At 39.6% G+C, this 20,000-nt stretch overlaps 2 protein-coding genes across 3 annotated transcripts in view; one reads left to right on the top strand and one right to left on the bottom strand.

Annotated features, from left to right (window-relative positions):
- Positions 1-2,735, top strand: part of LOC135094587 (uncharacterized) — a 12,060-nt gene extending 9,325 nt beyond the window's left edge. For both annotated transcript variants that reach the window (XM_063994818.1, XM_063994819.1), the window contains exon 6: positions 1,691-2,735. In XM_063994818.1, coding sequence (XP_063850888.1) covers positions 1,691-2,264 — 574 coding nt within the window. In that variant the 3' untranslated portion in view covers positions 2,265-2,735. The remainder of the gene's footprint in view (positions 1-1,690) is intronic.
- Positions 2,736-10,764: 8,029 nt separating this feature from the next.
- Positions 10,765-19,259, bottom strand: LOC135094711 (mitotic apparatus protein p62-like). The gene is made up of 6 exons (XM_063995046.1): positions 19,103-19,259; positions 16,485-16,814; positions 16,082-16,206; positions 15,128-15,247; positions 14,466-14,565; positions 10,765-13,317 (listed from the first exon to the last, which is right to left on the bottom strand). Exons 1-6 carry the CDS (start codon positions 19,106-19,108, stop codon positions 13,108-13,110), a joined length of 891 nt encoding a protein of 296 aa, XP_063851116.1. The 5' UTR covers positions 19,109-19,259; the 3' UTR covers positions 10,765-13,107.
- Positions 19,260-20,000: the final 741 nt, after the last annotated feature.

Raw genomic sequence — 20,000 nt, 5'->3', positions numbered from 1 at the left:
CGAATAGATAAGTAAATATATCAATAAAATGGTAGTTATGTAGGTAATTTTGACTATATTTTCTTTTTATTCTTTTTCTCTAGTTAATTGGTGCCACGTGCTACAGGGACTGCCACGTGTTGGCCTCATGGCTCTTGCACCTTCATTTGTTATTGTTTTTTTTTTTTTTTTTTATGCTCTTATGTTCTTAAATCTCGAGTTTTCTGGCCAGCTTATATTCAACTAAAAGAGGTTCAAGATTACAAATAAATAAATAAATAAATAAATAAAATGAAAAAAATAAATAAATACATAAAATAAAATAAAATAATCAAAACAATAAAAAAAGATACTTACTCTGCATAAAAAAATGAATTAACTATAATAAAAAAATACACATGAAAACTATATAAAAAAAGAAAACGAGGCAAACAACACTTGAAAAAAAAAAACGGATTACATGAATTATAATACTAAAAAAAAATCAAAACATTAAAAGAAACAAGACAAACTGCTCAAAAAAATAAATAAATAAAAAATGAAGATTAATACACCAAAAATATGCATATGTAAAAAAAATAAATAAATAAATGAGCCAAACTATGATTAAAAAAGAAAGACAAAGACAATCCGGGTTACATAGCGGCGTTACATCCGGGTTACGTAAACGCGACCAGAATCCCACTTTTTCTATTGACAGTCGACGTCAAAGAAAACGGAGTAAGGGAGGTAGAGCGAAGAAAAAAACGGGATGACGGAGGTTTGCCATGTAAATATTTGATTTGTTACCGCCTGGACTGCACCTGTCTGTTAGCACACCTGTGGGAGAGTGAGTGGGAGAGTGAGAGAGGAAGAGGGCGGGAATTAGGGGGTGGGGAGGAGAGATGGAAGTATAGTGAGGGAAGGAGAGAAAAGAATATGACAAAGGAGGAAAAAAAGAGGAAAGGAAGATACGAGAGAGGAAAAATAAGGAAAGGGAAGCAGAGAGAGAGAGAGAGAGAGAGAGAGAGAGAGAGAGAGAGAGAGAGAGAGAGAGAGAGAGAGAGAATAAACATAACCTACCTACTTATTGGTTAGCGAGATCACTTAACCCACATCTTGAACGCTAAACTCCTCGCTATGCACTAATGCGCCGCGTGGAGGGAGAGAGAGAGAGAGAGAGAGAGAGAGAGAGAGAGAGAGAGAGAGAGAGAGAGAGAGAGAGAGAGAGAGAGAGAGAGAGAGAGAGAGAGAGGGTCAACCGGTCACTGTCATAACTCTCTCTCTCTCTCTCTCTCTCTCTCTCTCTCTCTCTCTCTCTCTCTCTCTCTCTCTCTCTCTCTCTCTCTAACGCACTACAGCTCACTAACCTACTACCTCACTTCTTTCCTTCAACAAGAACTTAAACAAATAAAAAGGAGAGAAAACTTTAATGTAACATTCTTCTTGAGGCTAAAAAAAAAAAAAGGGATTTTTTTTTCATCATGAATAAAAACTCGTCCAACTCCTCTTTTTTTCTTTATATTTTTTTGTTTTGTTTTTTTATTTGCAGGATGAACAAGCTCGGTGATGCTTTCTTCTACGTATTTTTCTCTTTATCATTCCCTTTTTTTTTTTTTTTTTCCAGGATGAACAGGATCGGCGACCTTTTTTTATATTATTGTTTCCAGGATGAACAAGATCAGTAACACTTTCCTTCATCTGTTTATTTACCACCCCTTTCTATTTCCAGGATTAACAGGATTGGCGACGCGTCAGTCCGCCTATTCGCGCAAATCGTGCAGGGAATGGACGAGAACCACCAGCATCCTGAAGACTTTTACCGCTATCCTGACGAAGACAACACCATCGCGCGTCGCCGCCTGTCTGCACCACGCCCTCACCCTAACCCATACCCCGCACAGACCCACCCGTACCAGTACCCTGAGGAGCCAAGTTACCAGGCGTACCCACAGGAGCAGTACCAGGAAGAGAGTTACAAGTTCCCATACCAATCTGAGGGAAACAGCGAGGGATACTCACCTGAGGAACACCACTGGTACACGGGGCAAGGGAATGATGCCTCTTTCAAGGATACGAAGGAGGATTCTTACAAGGACGTGCCTCACCCTTATAGGAAAGAAGGAGAGGAGGTTTATTTGACTGATTTTGCACAGGTGGAAGCAGTAAACAGTCAGCCAGCCAGTCTCCCGGTCAGCCTCAGTCACCCAGTCAGTCAGCCCAGCATGCAGTTAAGATTTCTGACTTTCCTTACGAGTTTCATAAAGGGGATTAAGCTATTTGGGAGTTTTTTAAGGGTGTTTTAGTGTGTGTGTGTGTGTGTGTGTGTGTGTGTGTGTGTGTGTGTGTGTGTAAATATGTGCTTTTCTCATGTGAACGTGTGTTTATTTGTATTCTGATGTGCGTTTTTTATTTCTATTTTTTTTGGGGGGGAGAAGACATGTTCTCTCTCTCTCTATCTCTCTCTCTCTCTCTCTCTCTCTCTCTCTCTCTCTCTCTCTCTCTCTCTCTCTCTCATGAATTTCAAACGCGGCATCTGGGTATTATTATTATTATTATTATTATTATTATTATTATTATTATTATTATTATTATTATTATTAGCTAGGGCACGTACATTTTACTGGCATTAAAATTAAGTTAAGGAAAAGCAACTTCATAACCTTGTTTTTTTTTTTTTTTGTCAATAGTTTCAAAACAAGTAAGAAAATAATTTGCTTTCACTTTCACTTCATAAACTTGGAAAGGAAAGAGTAAAAATGGAAAGAATATTTTTTTTTTAAATTTACATAAACTCAGGAAAAATTTTTAAAGATTTGAAATAAGTAAACACTGCAGAAGATTATCAGACGTTTGTAGCTAAATTCAATATGTGTTGTTGTTGGTGTTGTCATACTTTTTTCGTTGTTATTGTTATGTTAATGTTAGTTTTGTTGTTGTTGCTGTTGTCGTTGAAATTGTTGTTAAAATTGTTGTACAGTAAAATCCCTATCATCCGGCATTCGAGTATCCGGCACATTTTTCCCCGAGCCTTAAAATCAATAAAAAATCAATGTGTACTCATAAAATCGCCTCCAGAGCACACTGCTTCTCGCGCCACCCGCGGCCCCACTGCACTGTGTTTACTCAGTGACTCAGTCCCGCGTGTGCACTGTTTATCGCCTGACGCCTTCATCATGCCTAAAGTTGTAGAAAAGAGGAAGTGGTGTGTGCTTACACTTAAGCAGCTGATCAGATCAGCTGCTGATTAAGATCAGCTTGATCTTTGTTATGGTATGATGCCGTGAGTGTAGGCTGGTGATTGTGAACATAATTTCACTTCTATTCAAATATCCGGCAATATTCAAGTATCCGGCATGTCGGCGGTCCCGTTGATGCCGGATAAGAGGGATTTTACTGTACTTCTTTTTTTTTCGTAATTAGATGTTATTGTTAGTGTTGTTATTGTTGTTGTTGTTGTTGTTGATGAAATTGTTACACTTCTTGTCTTGTTGGTAATACTTTAGTTGCTATTATTATTGTTTTTTTTTTTTGTTACTGTTGTTATTCTTGTTATTATTGTGATTGTTGTTGTTGTTTGCCTGTGTGTGCGTGTGTGTGTGTGTGTGTGTGTGTAATTTTCCCGTGTTGAGTGTCCAAATTTTCAGTGTGTTGTGTCTTATTGTAGTGGTTAAGTTATTCCTGCAGTAAATTATGTGCGTGATTATTGTGTTTTGCATTTTCCTACGTGTGTGTGTTTGTGTGTGTGTGTTTACCATTACTACTAACCACACCTGTAGCTACTATAAATGGCATTACTGCTTTCTCTACTACTACTACTACTACTACTACTACTACTACTGCTGCTGCTGCGTTCTAACTATGGCAGCCCCACAAAATTACCTTCACACTAACTCTTACGCAAAACTAATTCATGGAAAATCTTCTCATGAGAATTCCTCCTCCTCCTCCTCCTCCTCCTCCTCATTCTTCGACTCTGCCTTCTACTAATCTTCATCCTTCACTTTCTCCTGTTTCTTTTACCGTTCGTACAAAACATATCTTTGTCTTCTCCTCCTCCTCCTCCTTCTGCCACGGTTTAGAGAAAACAGTTATTTATGGAAAAATGAGAGGAGGAGGAGGAGGAGGGAGGAGGAGGAGGAGGAGGAGGAGGAGGAGGAGGAGGAGGAAGAGGAGGAGGAGGAGGAGGAGGAGGAAGGATGAAGAAGAGAAGACGAAGACATGATAATGATGATAATGATTATGACGAATGAGGTGTGTGTGTGTGTGTGTGTGTGTGTGTGTGTGTGTGTGTGTGTGTGGTGTGAGTGTGTGTGTGTGTGTGTGTGATTTTCAAAGTACTGATGCACTTTCTATTTACTACACCACACACACACACACACACGACAGAAGGAAGATAGCACATGATTCAAGTCCACGCGTCACCACCACCACCACCTACCACCACCATCACCATCATCACCACCACCACCATCACCATCATCACCACCACCACCACCATCACCACTACCTGGACAGCAAACAGGAAGGCTTTCAGTTGCGTGTCAGCGTTCAGGGAAGCGAGAACGTGTGTGGAAGTACCCTCTGGAAGAAGTTTTTTTTAGTGAGGTGTGTAGTGGTAATAACAGTAGTCGTAGAAGCAGTCTCGCAGTAGTTAACATAGCGTAATTATGATCAATTTACTATTCTTATTATTATCATTTTTATAAGCAGAAATTTTCTTAATATAACTTAGCTAAATAAAACCTATACAAGAACCATTATAACTACACAATATTAGTCAAGTGAAAGGCGGGGAGGAGAGGAGCGCCACGTGCCAAGGCCCAATATTACGAAATGGTGCCCGAAGGAAAGGGTATGTTCTCTTGACCTCAGCGCCACCAGCCATTGCCCCGCGCCTCGAGAGTATGACACGCTATTGCCCCCAACCTTAATGAACCTCTCCACTGCTATGGTGGTCCTTCAACCTTCCTGGCACTGTAAGAACTGTTTGCATGGAGAAGCAGGAGAGAAAAAAGGGAAAAGGAGGTTAATTTTTTGCCTTTCTTACGCTGCAGAAATATTTACGACAGCTTAGTAGAGATATCCTACATAAATAAATAAATAAATAAATAAATAAAAACGAATACAAATATCAAAGGAGAAAAATTGTGTAGCAGTGAAAGGGGTGTTAATGATAACTCAGCAACTCTATTCCGGCCCAGCGGCGTCCACAGTGGCTACCATGACTTTCAACACACCGCTAACACGCCCATACGAGCACACACATCACACAACACACATCACCTAATAAACACAAGAGGATCAATACACACATCATCTATCTAAACACAACAACACAAGTACTATGGGCATTAAAATGTATCGGTGCACTGTCTGTGGAAAACATTATGACTACAAAAACAAAAGAAACAAAAAATAGTGAGACCAGCTGCTAATCGAATTTTTACGGTATTCATCTGACCCCCTATGCACCGATACCTTTTTTCTCCCATTAGTACGTCAGTTTGGGGGCAAGGCAAGAGGGGTGAGATTGAAATGTTTGTCAGAGGAGACGAGGCACGTGTGGGAAGGATGCTGGAAATGGACCAACCGGCAGGAAAAGAGAACCAAAGAGGAGATTTATGGATGCAGTGAAAGAAGACATACAAGTAGTGGATGTGACAGAAGAAGGCGCAGAAGAGACAGCGTATTGGAGAAGGATGCCCCGCTGAGGTGACCCCCTAGTGGAAGCAGCAGAAAGGAGGAGATCTACTAATATTTATACATCTGCTGGCCTGCTGGGAATAGACTCAGGGTAGAATTTGTGCTTCATGGCCAGTAAATGATCGGTAAAGCATGGAAGCCAACACGACAGCATCACGCAACACACGCGCGGAGACTAGCGGAGAGATGAGTGAGTGAGTGAGTGATTGGGTCGTATTGTTTCGGTTCCCCGTTTCGAAGCCGCTCAGTACTCGTGAGATAGTAAAAACAATGAATAAATAAATGAATAAATAAAATAAAAGAAAAGAAAAAGCGGAATCCAACATTCATACACGCGAAGACCGACAAAAGTGACGAGTGAGTGAGTGAGTGAGTGAATTGCATTGCTTCGGCTCGCTGTTTCGAAGCCGCTCGTTGCTTCTACGGTACTTAAAAGGAATGACCAAGTAGATGATAGTAAAGCAGGTCGTTTCCACCAACAGAAAACCAGATAATAATACAGAAATTAGTGACTCACGCGCTGCAAAGTTTAAATAATATGAAAAGAAAGCGGAAAGGTATTAAATTTGAGAACTCTTAGTAAGCGCCTGTTGCAAATGAGGAACGTTGACCCGAGCACAGAAAGACACACCGATGACTTGCTATTGATTATTTATTTATTTTTTTTTTCTTGCTTTCCTTATAAGCGACTGGCAAGAATGGCTGGTGAGTATTACTGAAGGTTTTCACTGGGTATAATTTTCTTCAACTCAACGACACAAATTTATCAGCTGGTATTCGCGCCGGTCACGCTTCACAACATTGCGCTTCTAACAACAACAACAGTAACAACAACAGCAACAACGAAGACGATGACGATGGTAATAATAAAAAATCGTAAAAATTATAATAAAAATAGTAAGAAGAATGGATGATAAGTAGTAAAAGATAAAAAATGAATAAATAAATAAAGAAAATAAGAAAGAAAAAAAGATAAGAAGAAAAAGAAGAAGAAAAAGAAGAAGACTAACACGTAAGAGAAAATTAGATGTTAACAAAATGACGATAATGACGATGATAACGAAAAAAAAAAAAACATAAGGAAGAACTAAACTAAAAATACGAGTAACTCAACACCATCATTTCCTCACCACACAACACATAATACAGCACCACAACACCACAACACCACAAAAAACCTTCATTTAACCCACTGACCTTCCTCTAACCAAGCACCACTATCTTACCCCTTCAGATCACCAGTTATGCGAGCGGTGGTGATGATGGTGGTGGTGGTGGTGGTGGCACAGGTGACCCACACAGCCTCTCGGGTCACATTGGGTCACAAGAAGCGATTTGGTGACAAGAAGAAAGTTATCAGTAAGTTTGCGATTCGATTTTGTTTCCAGTTATTTCACTATTTTTTTTCGCCAGAGAGAGAGAGAGAGAGAGGAGAGAGAGAGAGGAGAGAGAGAGAGAGAGAGAGAGAGAGAGAGAGTCTGTCTGTGTGTAAAAATAATAGAGATCAGAAAACGTAAAATTAAATTAGCTTCCCATAAAACTTTCTATCAGTCACACGTTTTCTCTCACGCCTCACCTGTCCACCTTTCCTCCGCAGGTAACACAAACGCGTTTCCCTTCCTCCGTCGTTACCTTCAAATTACCTGTCTCCTTCCCTCCCTCCTCCTCCTCCTCCCTCCTCCAAACCCTCAACCTCTTCTTCCTCCTCTTCTCACTCTCATCCGCAAGCCTCCCTCTCTCCCCCATCCTCCCCAACCTCTTTCTCGTCCTTCTCCTCCTCCTTCCCATCTTCCTCTCCCTCCTTCTCCTCTTCTCCATCTAAATCTCCCTCCCCCTCCTCTTCCTCCTCTTCTAAATCTCCTTCCTCCTCCTCCTCCTCCTCCTCCTTAGCATCTTTCTCTCCAATCTTCCCATCCCTTTCCTCCTCTTCCCCCTCCGCTTTCCGCTCCCTCCGCCCCTCCCTGAAGAGGGGGTGCGTGGTGGAGGGGGAGGGCCGGGAGGTGGGAGAGGGGGCAGTGGAGGGGCTGGGGGAGGGTGTGTGTGGGGTGAGGAGGTGCCTCAGGCGGGATGATCAGCTGATTCTGCAGGAGGAAAGGTAAGTGGACACACACACACACACACACACACACACACACACAGGAGAGGCAAGTGACGATATATATATATATATATATATATATATATATATATATATATATATATATATATATATATATATATTATATATATATATATATATATATATATATATATATATATATATATATTACACACACACACATGATGCCAAATAGTTAATTATAAAATACATTAAATTATAGACTAATTGAATTAACTTAATATCAAGTTTATTTTACGAGTATAATTAGAAATCTTTTATTTACTGTATTGTTTTTTTCTTTCTCTTGAGTAAATATTGAAATTAGGAGGAAATATTTACCACTCTCTCTCTATACCATTTAAAAAGTACCATTTCTATATTTATTTTCATTACTAATAAAGCTTTTCCTGATCTTTCACCTCTTTTCCAACTAAGCATACTAGTTTTAATTAAATATTCACTAGCATTTTTTTTTTTTATCATGTAAAGGTGAACGTCAACGTCTTTATTACTTTTGGTACTTTTTTTTGCCTGAACATAAGTTCTTCATCTTTTCTCACTAAATATCTAACTGACATTTTCTATCTTTATTATTTCTTTATTATTATCTTTATTACTTTTATCTTTATAATTCCTTAATACTAGCAACAAATTTTTTTTTTTTTTTACCTCAAAGTAGTACCTGCCATCTCTTAATCTTTTTTTTTCTTAACTAAATATCAAAGTTTAGTTAAAAAAAAAAAAATACGAGTTTCCCCTTACTATTCAACGGTGTCATTTTCTCCTTTCTTCAATCTGGTATCAGGTGTACTGAAGTGCACAACCCTAACTACACCTGCCTGGAGCTGGAGGAGCCACAGAAGCCCTTCCCGCACTGCTGTCAAGAGACTGTCGTGCTAGAGCCTGTCACTGCAACTCATCTAAATACTCAGTGACGGGGCGCCAGGAGAGCGTACAACTGATTATGGTAAACCCTTCACTGCCGCACGCCTGTCCCCCCGTCAGCTGATTCTTGTGCACATCACAACCATCCTTGCCCGTCAGCTGATCGATGTAAACAAGTCCAAGTGTCGATGTAAACAAAACCACGTGGCAGTAAAGATTAAGAAAGCCAAGTGACACTGCAAACAAGAGCACATGGTCACGTGGCAATGCAAACAAGGCCAAGTAAGGACAGAGGTAACAAGAACGAGTGACAATGTACACAAGGCATAATCACAGTGTCAATAAGACCACGTGACAATGAATGTAAGTAAATAAGACAAGGTGACAAATTGCACAAGAACACGTGGCATTTCTATAAACTTCCAAATGCAACAATACATAATATAAATAAAAGATAGATAGATAGAGAAAATAAGTGAATAAATATATAAATAACGCGCATTTCAGCAGCTATTTCTTTGGTTCATCTAAAATACGAAAATCAAATCAGAGAAAAGGAAAATGGAAAAGTGTACGACCCATCGCTGCAAAATTATGTAAACATGCAGACTTTTTCTTACCGTCACCTGATAAATGTATAAATAACCTTATATGCGTGAAACTATCAAACACACACACACACACACACACACACACACACACTCTCTCTCTCTCTCTCTCTCTCTCTCTAGAAAGCCACTGACGCCCCGCCACAAGACTCAAATTATCAAATTCAGAGGTGCAAAAATAGTAACATATTGAAGGAAATCGGGCAGGTGGCGAGAGAGAGAGAGAGAGAGAGAGAGAGAGAGGAGAGAGAGAGTAGAGAGAGAGAGAGAGAGAGAGAGAGAGGAGAGAGAGAGAGAGAGAGAGAGAGGAAAGTACTTTTAAGTCTGGAGGCACAAGATAACCTCAAATAAACAAATGCCACGTATCTTAACCAACTAAGTCGTTTTTTCGCGTAACATTCTCTCTCTCCCGCCTCACCTAAGGCTTATTAGAAAACGGCTGAGAGCAGTGTTGCCAGATGGTGTCATGGAAATTTCCGGAGATCACAAAAATTTCTGTAGATATAGGTGAAAATTCGGTAGACAATCCGGAATTCAGAAATCTGGACATTGCAAACACTACAGAAGGCAAACAAAACTGTCCCTTTGAACTTCAGCAACACCCATCCCTAAACTAACTTCAGTCACGTCTCTTCATCCACTACACATGCTTGTTTATCCACATTTCCTGGTTTTCTGTTCCCCAAGGATTTATCTATCTACTGAAAATCCTTCCTTGGCATTGTCTTACCCTTTAAAACACGGACATAAGACCAAGAATTAAACATTGAAGAAAAAAAAAAAAAAAAAAAAAACAGCTCAAGTCTTCCATTACACTCGCAGACAGTGATTCGCTTCCCTTTATTTCAAGCCTCTCTGCTCAAGCACAGATTCACTCATTAAAAGCTCTTATTGACATCGTACAGTACACAGAAGACCCAGAATTAAATATACGTGGAGAAATAGTTCGAATTTGCCATCACAATCCCAAACTGCAACTCACTTCCCCAAATCTCAAACCTCTCTGCCACTCAAGTACTAATTAATTTACTGAAAAGCTCTCACTGGCATTGTACAGGGATAATAAAACCATGCGACACTGCTGACTGACGAAAATCTCTTAACTTAAAATCTTTCGTCTGCTATTGTTTACATCACGGGGGAAAGACAGAAGGCAGTGTTACCAAGCATCTCACCCTTATAATCCCTTATGTATTTTCCTTATTTTATTTTCTAAGGCTTAATTTACTTTGTGGAAATAAATAATAAAGGATTTTGTCACGTTTCCCTTTCTTTTCCCCATTCTAAACGACAAATGGTGTCTTGTTTATCAAGAACTTAAGCTTTTTTGATGCGGAATCACTGGGACCTGAGAGAGAGAGAGGAGAGAGAGAGAGGAGAGAGGAGAGGTAGAGAGAGAGAGAGAGAGAGAGAGAGAGAGAAGAGAGAGAGAGAGAGAGAGAGAGAGAGAGAGAGAGAGAGAGAGAGTCAAACACACGCACACACGGTCAAAATAAAACAAAAACATTCACAAAATCACCATTATTATTCATTCACCACCACCTCTCCTAAAACAGGCAGCGATGATGGTGGTGGTGGTGGAGGTGCTAGCCTAACCAGGTGTGGCCCAGCTACTGCACATCTGTCCACACCTGAACACAATGGAGAGGCAAACAACACACTTGCCTAGATAGTGGTCGTTTGTTTTCCTCACAGCAAACATGTACAGACAAGTTTAGCCCAAAATCCGTCTTGTCCAGTTTTTGTTTTGCGAATTCATTGTAATTTTTTGGAAGATATGAAGGATGGGAGAAAAAAAAGTACTAGATGATGGGGAGAAAATAAGTGTTTGTTATGTTGAAATAAAGGCTGAGAAGAGAGAGAGAGAGAGAGAGAGAGAGAGAGAGAGAGAGAGAGAGATAGAGAGAGAGAGAGAGAGAGAGAGAGAGAGAGAGAGAGAGAGAGAGAGAGAGAGAGAGAGAGAGAGAGAGAGAGAGAGAGAGGAGAGAGAGAGAGAGAATGGAATTAAGTTTTTATTTAAGATCTGAAGACGGAGAAGTAGAGGGAGAGAGGAGAGAAAAAGAAAGTTAAAATAAAACAGAAATGAGTCTTGATATGGGTAAAAATTAAAGATAGAGAAGAGAAATATGATAATTTGATGATAGGAGAAAAAAAAAAAAAAACTGAAAATAAAGGATGAAGAGATGATGAAGATGAGAGAAGATGAAGAAAGGAAAAAAATAAAGATGATAAAAATTAAGATGAAAAGATATATAAAAAAAAAAATCACACCCACACACATGCACACTCTCTCTCTCTCTCTCTCTCTCTCTTTCACAATGTTTTAAGACAGGCACTCCTAAAAATAATACTAATTCTAGCTCTGAAATTTCTCAAACTCCTTTCCTTCACTTATTCACAAAGCCAAGGTAAAAAATACTGATAAAACTACAGTTTGTACCTCTAAGTGTCTTCTTCAGCAAGGCAAGGCAAGGCGAGGTGACCAGTCTTCCCTTAATTGGCACAGCAAACAAATTCAATCACATTTAAGAAATCTCAATGGAATATTAACTTGCTCCAGCACATTCCTTCCCAACATTACATTATTATTATTTTTTTTTTTTTTACTTTCAATTCTTTCTTTATTTTTTTTTTTGTAAATCTATACTTTAAATTTAAATGGTAATTCTAACCTTCCTTTCCACATCAATGGAATAAATCAGGTCTTTCTATATTTTTTTTTTTGTAAATCTTTTCAAATTGAGCTTTTAAGTCTAACTTTTCATATAAATTTCTTGCAGTTCTTAGCTTTTAACTAAACTTAATAAAATTTTTTTGTAGCTTTTTCATACAAATTTTAACTTTAATTTGTACTTTTAAACATGGCTCTTTCCTGAACTTTTGTAAATATCCACTTTCAACTGAATTTTCTATCGTCTTATCATTTTTTTTGTAGATCTTAACTTTTAACGGAACTTGTAAATCCAGCCTTTTTCCAGTCACCTTATCTTTCACTTGGCCTTACAAATCTGGACGTTTAATTTCTTTGTAAATATTTCCTTTCAAATAAACTTGCAAATCTAGCCTTTTATCCCGTCTTAAGAAAATCTGGCACTACTTTTTAGCAAATAACTTTCAATGGTACTTTTCATTTACAAGTTTCATAATATAAACTTTGGGAATTTCTGTAAATTTTTAATCTACCCCTATCCACCAGTCAGTCTGTCCAGTTAGCCAGTTAGTGGTGGTCAGTTGACTTTATACAGAAACACTGTCTGCACATCCACTACTTTCAAAAGGCTGTAGTTTGTGACACAGGTTTTTAAGCGAGTTTATACAGTTCCAATGACAGAATAAGATTTCTACATTGTTAACAGGAGAAACAGCCTTGAGAACACAGCTAATCATCTTTATGGCCCTTGAAAACAGTCATTTGAGACAGCACAGTGTTTCTGGATACAAGCCTCAGTTGTACCCCATCTAACCTGACCTAACTCCACCCCAACCTTGGTTATCATTGCTGCTTTAATGTCCAATGTCCAGAGAAACACATCAATTATTTACTCATTTACTCACAAAGTCGCATGTTAACTAAAAAGTGTTGTAGGTTTGTAGAACCATACACACAAGCACACGCATACATGCGCGCACACATACACACTTAAAAAGGTACGTATGTTTGTAAAAAATAGAGTTCAAACTGTTGATAAAGTTCTATAAACAACTTTGAAACAAGCTACTTAAATACACTGTAAACATGCATGCACACACACACACACACACACACACACACACACACACACACACACACACACACACACACACACACATACATATAAGCGAGAGCACACACAATTGTACATTTCAATCTCACTCATCCTCCTCCTCCTCTTCATCTTCATCCCCTTCCTCCTCTTCATCCCCCTCCTCATCTTCATCCTCCTCCTCGTCATCCTCCTCCTCATCATCATCTTCACCTTGAGCATCCCCCTCCATCTCCTCATCCTCCTCATCGTCTCCCTCCTCCTCCTCCTCCTCCTCATCTTCAACCTCCTCCTCTTCCTCCACCTTCTTTTGCTCCTGGAGAAGAAAGAACAAGATAAGAATTCACAGCCATTAAAACAAGACACATATACTAATATTTCTATGGACTGATGGTCTCATTTGCCGTGTGGTCAGTGTAATCCCTTATAGTCTTAACAAACCCTTAAAATGGATCAGTGTTTCAGCAAGTGTGTGGTGGTAAAATAGGTAAGGTCATGGACATGCTAATACTGCTCACTGATTGGCTTGTGTATTTTTTCCTGTCTTGTTCTGAAGTGTGGCAAATCAAGATACCAGTTTATGTTTGGGTATCAAACTAAAAATGGCTTTATTCCTATCAAAATTATAATTGTAAGACACCATATACCTGTCTTGCTTTAAAATGTGTAGCAAATCAACTTTATTCCTCCTAAAACTATTAACTGCAAGACTTAAGAGTACCTACGTGGATGATCAGGATAACTCAACAAAAAATCACAACTAACATCACCTATTCCTGTCTTGCCTTGAAATGTGCAGTAAATTTACTTCTTCCTTTGAAATGTGGAGGAAATTTTTCTTTATTCCAACCAAAAACTACTATTTGCAAAACACCAGATGACTTGTTTAGTGAATAATGTTGATGCTTAAACAAAGGAATCAGTATTATAATCATCAATTCCTGGTTTCCTTTCAAATATGCAAATTTACTTTATTCTGACCAAAAACTATTAATTGCAAGATGCCAGGATAAAAAATAAAAATAAACAAATAAATAAATAAAAATACAAAAATCTCATCACAAATTCCTGTCTTGCCTTGAAATGACTGACAAATTCGCTTCTTTTGAAACATGCAAGAAATTTACTCCATTCCAAGCAAAACTAAACATTCTAAAACTGGCAGCCCCTCTATCTATAGTGGCAGCAGCAGTGGCAGTGGTGGTGGTAAGGAAAAGTTAAAGTCAGATACATTAATTCTTTGATGAGAGAATATTTTGTTAGGTTTGGTTAGGAAATGAGCAGTAAAAATAACTTTATACCAACACCACAAAGGTTTGGTTAGGAAATGAGCAGTAAAAATAACTTTATACCAACACCACAAACTCATTACAAATTAAGACCAATATTATCATCATCTTTATCACCACCACCACCATTACTGTCCCATTCACTAACACCAGCACAGGCAAAGGCAGCACCCACCTTCTTAACCTTCTTCTTTGCCTTGGCAGTGCCGTCCTCAGACTTCACCTTCTTGCTGGGGGTGGCAGCCTGCTCTGATGCACCTCTCTTCTGTGCTTGTCTGGTGGGGGGGGGGAGCGAGTGAGGAAGTGGGTGAGTTTGCTGTTTTTATTTACAAGCAGCGAGTGAGCGAGTGAGTCATTGAGTTTGATTGTTTTATTTAGGTGTGTGTGTGTGTGTGTGTTGGTCAATATTTAAGTTAAGGTATGGTTTGGTTAGGTTAGGTAAATTAGGAAAGGAAAAGAATGATAAAGTAAGAAACTATAAGACTGGACACAATGAGCAAGCAAAAGATCAGGCAAGGTAAAACTAAGATAAGGGAAGATACAAGATAGTAAAGTAAGGTAACATAAGGTATAAAGATTAGATAAGGAAAAGAATGGAAAGGAAAGGAAGGCAAGATACAGTAAGATAAGATATAAAAGAATAAGACACCGACAAGGTACAGTAAGAAGTGGAGTACAACTAGGCGAGACAAGATAATGGAAACCAACTCCACCCAATCCTCGGTTATCAATGCTGCTTCAATACTCAATTATTTACTCATTTACTCAAAGTCACGTATAAAGTGTTGTAGATTTGTCGAACCAGCAAAATAATAACAAACCAACATGGCTACTCACGAGATGTAGTCAGGCCTCAAGAATCCTTTGTCCATACTTGAAACGTCCAGGTTAAGTGCAGTAATCTTGTCCTTGACGGCGTTGGCTGCTGCTTCACTGGGCAATTCGATGCGCATGTTTCTGTGAGGGACAGAAAGGTTTGGAGGTCTTGCAGGTGTGGAGGTTTTTTCATTCAATACCTCTGTAATTTATACCTTGTTTTCTATCTATTACTATTGTTTTCCTTCCTCTGTCAGGTGTTGAGGGCCAAGGGAGTAATGTGAAAGAGTGTGTATGTGTGTTGTGTGGCTTGTCTTGCATATCCCGTTTTTTTGTGAGAGAGCCTTGGTGTGTGCATTAATGTATGTAATTATTATCTATTTATTTTTTGTTGTGGGTGGAGGAAGGAAAGAGAGAACCATTAGTTTAGTCCCTCATCTCTCCACTTCCACCTTCAACTCCACCTCCAGCCCTTCCACTTGACCATGATACCGAGCTCAAGACAAAACGTTCTTACTTCCTCCACAATTAACTCCAGCATCTTCCCACTTCAACAAACAGACACATGTAAGCCAAAATGTCCACCTCTATAATGCAAGAGTCAACCAATATTCTCAATCATTCATCCCTTTTTCCGTTAAGCTCTGGAATTCCCTGCCTGCTTCTGTATTTCCTCCTTCCTACGGTGAATTCAAGAGGGACGTTTCAAGACTTATTCTACAATTCTGGATGGTCAATTTTGACTTTTTCTTTGGGGACTGGTACTGTGGGCCTTTTTTATTCAATTTTTGGCACTTTTTTGTTGTTTTTGGCAAGTTCCTCTAATATCAAATAAAGAGAATATAAGTAAATAAATAGAGAAACTACAAAACCAACCAAGCAAAAAGAAAAGTAAATAAATAAATAAAGACTTCAAAACCGAACATACTGACAAATAAATAAACTAATTAATTAATTAATAAAAAAGCAACTAACCTGCCCAGTTCAAAAACAGCATCTTCGGAGACCGCATTGAACACCTCCTCCGCATCCTTCTTGGTGATGAATGAGTTGAAGGTGATGAACAGAGTCTTGTTGTCCTTCTGCCTGGTATCCTGTGCCTGTGTAGGGGGGGGGGGTGCGGGCATAAGTGTTAGGTTAGGGTGTGTGGTGGCTGTGTTAATGGGAAAAAGACTCAAAAACAGGTGCAATATTTAGTGTATGGAAAAGCGGTGGTTGTGTTAATGGGGGAAGTCTAATGTGGTATAAGAAATGCATGAATAGAGCTAAAACAATTCAGTTAAGGCAGAAATTTGGGGTTTGTCTTATCTGAAAGTCATCTCATCCGGCAAAATATATAGTAAATAAAACAACAACAATAAATACAAACAAAACTCACCGCAAGAAAACCTCTGGGGCCTCCACCTCGTCCACCCCGGAATCCGCCTCTCCCACCACGGAAACCACCTCGGTCTCCGCCTCTGCCACCCCTGAACCCTCCACGGAATCCACCCCTTCCGCTGAATTCAACAAAACCACCTCGCCCGCCCCTGAAGCCCCCACCTCGGCCTCCACGCGGTCCTCCTCTGCCCCCGCGGTCTCCTCCCCTGTTGTTCTTGAAGTCGTTCTTGTCGTTCTTCACAGCAGCAACGCCGTCATCCTTTGGCAATGCCTTCTTCTTACCCATCTTCTTTACCTTAGCATTCCCACTGGCTTCCTGTCCTGGAGACTGAAGGAAGAGGAGTGTCAGAACAAACTGAAGGAAGGAAGGAAGGAAGGAAGGAAGGAAGGAAGGAAGGAAGGAAGGAAAGGGCTGGTGGGGTATTTTATGGCACTACTGTAGGAGGAAATTTTCAGAGAGCACTACAGAAGGAGGAAGGTGGACTATTTAAAGCACAACTAAAGGTGGGCAGGATATTTCAGAACATTACTGAAGGAAAGGAGGGTTCAAAACACATTGGAAGGAGGGAACAGCTATTTCAGAACAGTAGTGAAGGAAAGGGGGATTTATAACACAACTGAAGGAAGAAGGGCATTCCAGAGGACCAGTGAAGGAAGGAGGCTCTTGGAATACAACTGCATTAGTGTGAGAAGTCAATGTATTAGGAATTTTAGCTTGGCAGTCATGTGGTCCACGCCAACATGCTAGGTAGTTACAAAAGGTTAGATGACTAAATGGATAGAGCAAGTGATAAGAGGAATGTTAAGTTACAAGAGGTTAAATGATTGTATGGATAGGGAAGAGAGGTGGTAACAGGAAGGCTGGCAAATGGCAAGGTGGGGACATTCATTAGTACAGGTGGTGCCCAGTGTAAGCCAATAAGCCTTTTGCAGTCTCTTTGTATTCTTAATGCTGAGGCCACTGTAATGAATGGTTCAGATGGACTTCACTGCTACATGACTAAGACTGCGGCAAGGAAATTGGCCACCCAAGGTACAGTGTGTGTGTGGGGGGGGGGGGGGGGGCACAGGAAGCATGGATGTTCTGGTGGTATGCAAACTGTTTCCTGTTCCTGCACCTCCCCGCCTGCATTGGTTTGTTCTGTGTAAGGTACATAACTATACTATCAATCTGTGTACCCACCTGGCAATCCTACACTGGCTCAGACAAACTGCACACGCACATGCACACACGCACACCCACCCACTGCTTTGTGGCTAAGTGGTAAAGGGGCCAAGTCAGTGTTGGCTGCCCATGTCTCTTTGGTCACCTCTACACTGAAGTACTAGAAGCACAAATACTCTTAGTACAGTTTTACTTAATGTGAAATTGTTCTTATTGTGGTGTTTTATCTTTCAGGTTGGTTTATCAAGAGTTCTGTAACAGATACATTTCTTGTTTGGTATTGGATATTTTAGCATGGAACATAACCCCCTTATTGCCATTAGTTGTTTTGTTATACCAGACTTTACTGTGCGAGCAATTCAAATGAACCTAACTGCTCATTTTCATTGGAGACCTCCATGCATTTACCTCATTTTTATTACTCATGTCCAGCGTGTCAGCCAGTGCCCCCTGCATCACTTTATCAGGCCTGGGGACATGCCTGGCTGATGCAGCTGAGCCACACACAAGTACAGTCTTGGCTGCTCAGACACAGCCATGTGCCATGTGGACCCCACCCCACCCCACCCCACCCCACCCCACCCCAGCACCACACTGAATACATACATACAAAACTTCATGCATCAGTGTATTAATAAAACAATATACATGCCTGCTTGTCTCAATATTGCAAAAATACACACTAACTAAATACAAAGACAATTGGCTGAGGTAATGGGAGGTTGAGTGTGGCTAATTTCTTTTCTTTTTTTCTTTTTCAAACTGTGACCTATAGAATGAAAGCATCAGCAGCGAAGTTAAAGAAATGAATGCGTCTAACCTAACCTATCCCGCTGATGAAGCCATTAGTGTTACCAGTGATATCCAAGTCTTAGTGTTTGAGGTAATGAATCTAACCCAATCAAAGGATGAAAACCCTCAGATGAAAACACTAACCTTATTTCTACACGACCCCTTAAAATACCCCTAAGATGAAAACACTTATATTATTTCAGTGATCCCCCAACCTACCCTAACCTAACTAGCCCCCCTATGAAAAATGCAAGTTATTTCAGCACTATAAAAGAAAAAAAAAACAGCAAGACATCAAAATCACTGTAGAAACCACCACCACCACCACCGCCACTACAACAGGTACATTATACAAGCCAAACCCGTCTTGCCTGAAACACGAGGCTCTTGAGAAACACGTGGGGCCCACACACACTACCTTAAAGCCTATTTCCACACCTGCACACGCACATGCACGCCTCAAACACACCTGCAGACACATAAAACCACGCATACACGAGCACGCAAGCAAACACATGAAATAACACCTGAAAATAACAAAATCACAGTGGCCTCCATTACAGGACCAAGTCACAACACAAATATCCTAATTTATCTGAAAATACGGTTAGTTACGATGTTATAACTGATGTGCAGGTAGTTGAGGTTGTTATATTCACCTTCATGATGGCTGGTTGGGGAGTCAGCGTGAAAAATTGTAGTTAATGCGGTGAAGACTAGTGCGCGTGTGAAACCGCGTCCTGTGTGGTGACCCGCGTGGCTGGTAAAGAAAGAAGATCTGTTTCCTCCCTAGTACGGTTCCAATACTTTTCCCATTTTCTCTCTTTTTCATGTCTTTCATATATTTTTTGTTATTAATAATTAGGATTTTGTATTTTTTTGTATTTTTTTGGTTTGTTAAAGCATTTTCTCTTTCTGGTATATAAAGATGGGAGGGAAGAATCGTCTCCACCTGTTTACGGTTCCAATATTTTATGTATTTTCTCCCTTTTTCAAGCCTCCTCCCATTACTTTAGGTTATTGATAGTTATCATTTTTGTATTTTTTGTGTTTTGTTAGCCTGCTAGTGTGTTTTTTTCTTTTTGGTTTGTATCTACGTAAGGTTCCAAAACGTTTTTTTATATTCAGCACTTTTATTACCTTTTCGTTGGTTTTATAATATATTGTCATTTATTTAATAATTTTGTATTTTATCAGTTCTTTTACGCTGTTTTCTCTTTCAAGGTTTGCAGTTTCCAGTTAAAACGCACATCCACTTCCCTTCCCAATTTACAGCTAAACTCGTGTATTGGAAGCCAATGGGCATCTATTGTATTTCTGTTACACGTCTTTTACGAATAATACGAACAAGGTTGGTGAAAAATAAATAATAATAATAATAATACAAAATCACGAGTAGAATATTGATCGTAAGGGAGCATTGTGATAATATTCATCAGTGGCATATTTTCAACTATACGGGTTAATAATTAGAATACTGTAGAATACTGTATACTGTTAGATGGCGGGCTGCTGGGATGGACATTGTATTTAAAGTGCTTAATTTCCCTAACTGAG

Source organism: Scylla paramamosain, chromosome 46, assembly GCF_035594125.1.
Source record: "Scylla paramamosain isolate STU-SP2022 chromosome 46, ASM3559412v1, whole genome shotgun sequence".
Taxonomy (NCBI): Eukaryota; Metazoa; Arthropoda; class Malacostraca; order Decapoda; family Portunidae; genus Scylla; species Scylla paramamosain.
The sequence above is the reverse complement of the archived record's forward strand: the minus strand, read 5'-3'. Positions and strand labels throughout refer to the sequence as shown.

Bases quoted from the DNA above. Each gene is read 5' to 3' on its own strand.
- LOC135094711 (XM_063995046.1), bottom strand. The intron at 16,207-16,484 runs GTGAGTTTTGTT...CCCCCTACACAG, and splicing joins GCCCCAGAGGTTTTCTTGCG to GCACAGGATACCAGGCAGAA. The intron at 13,318-14,465 runs GTGGGTGCTGCC...TTTCTTCTCCAG, and splicing joins CAAAGAAGAAGGTTAAGAAG to GAGCAAAAGAAGGTGGAGGA.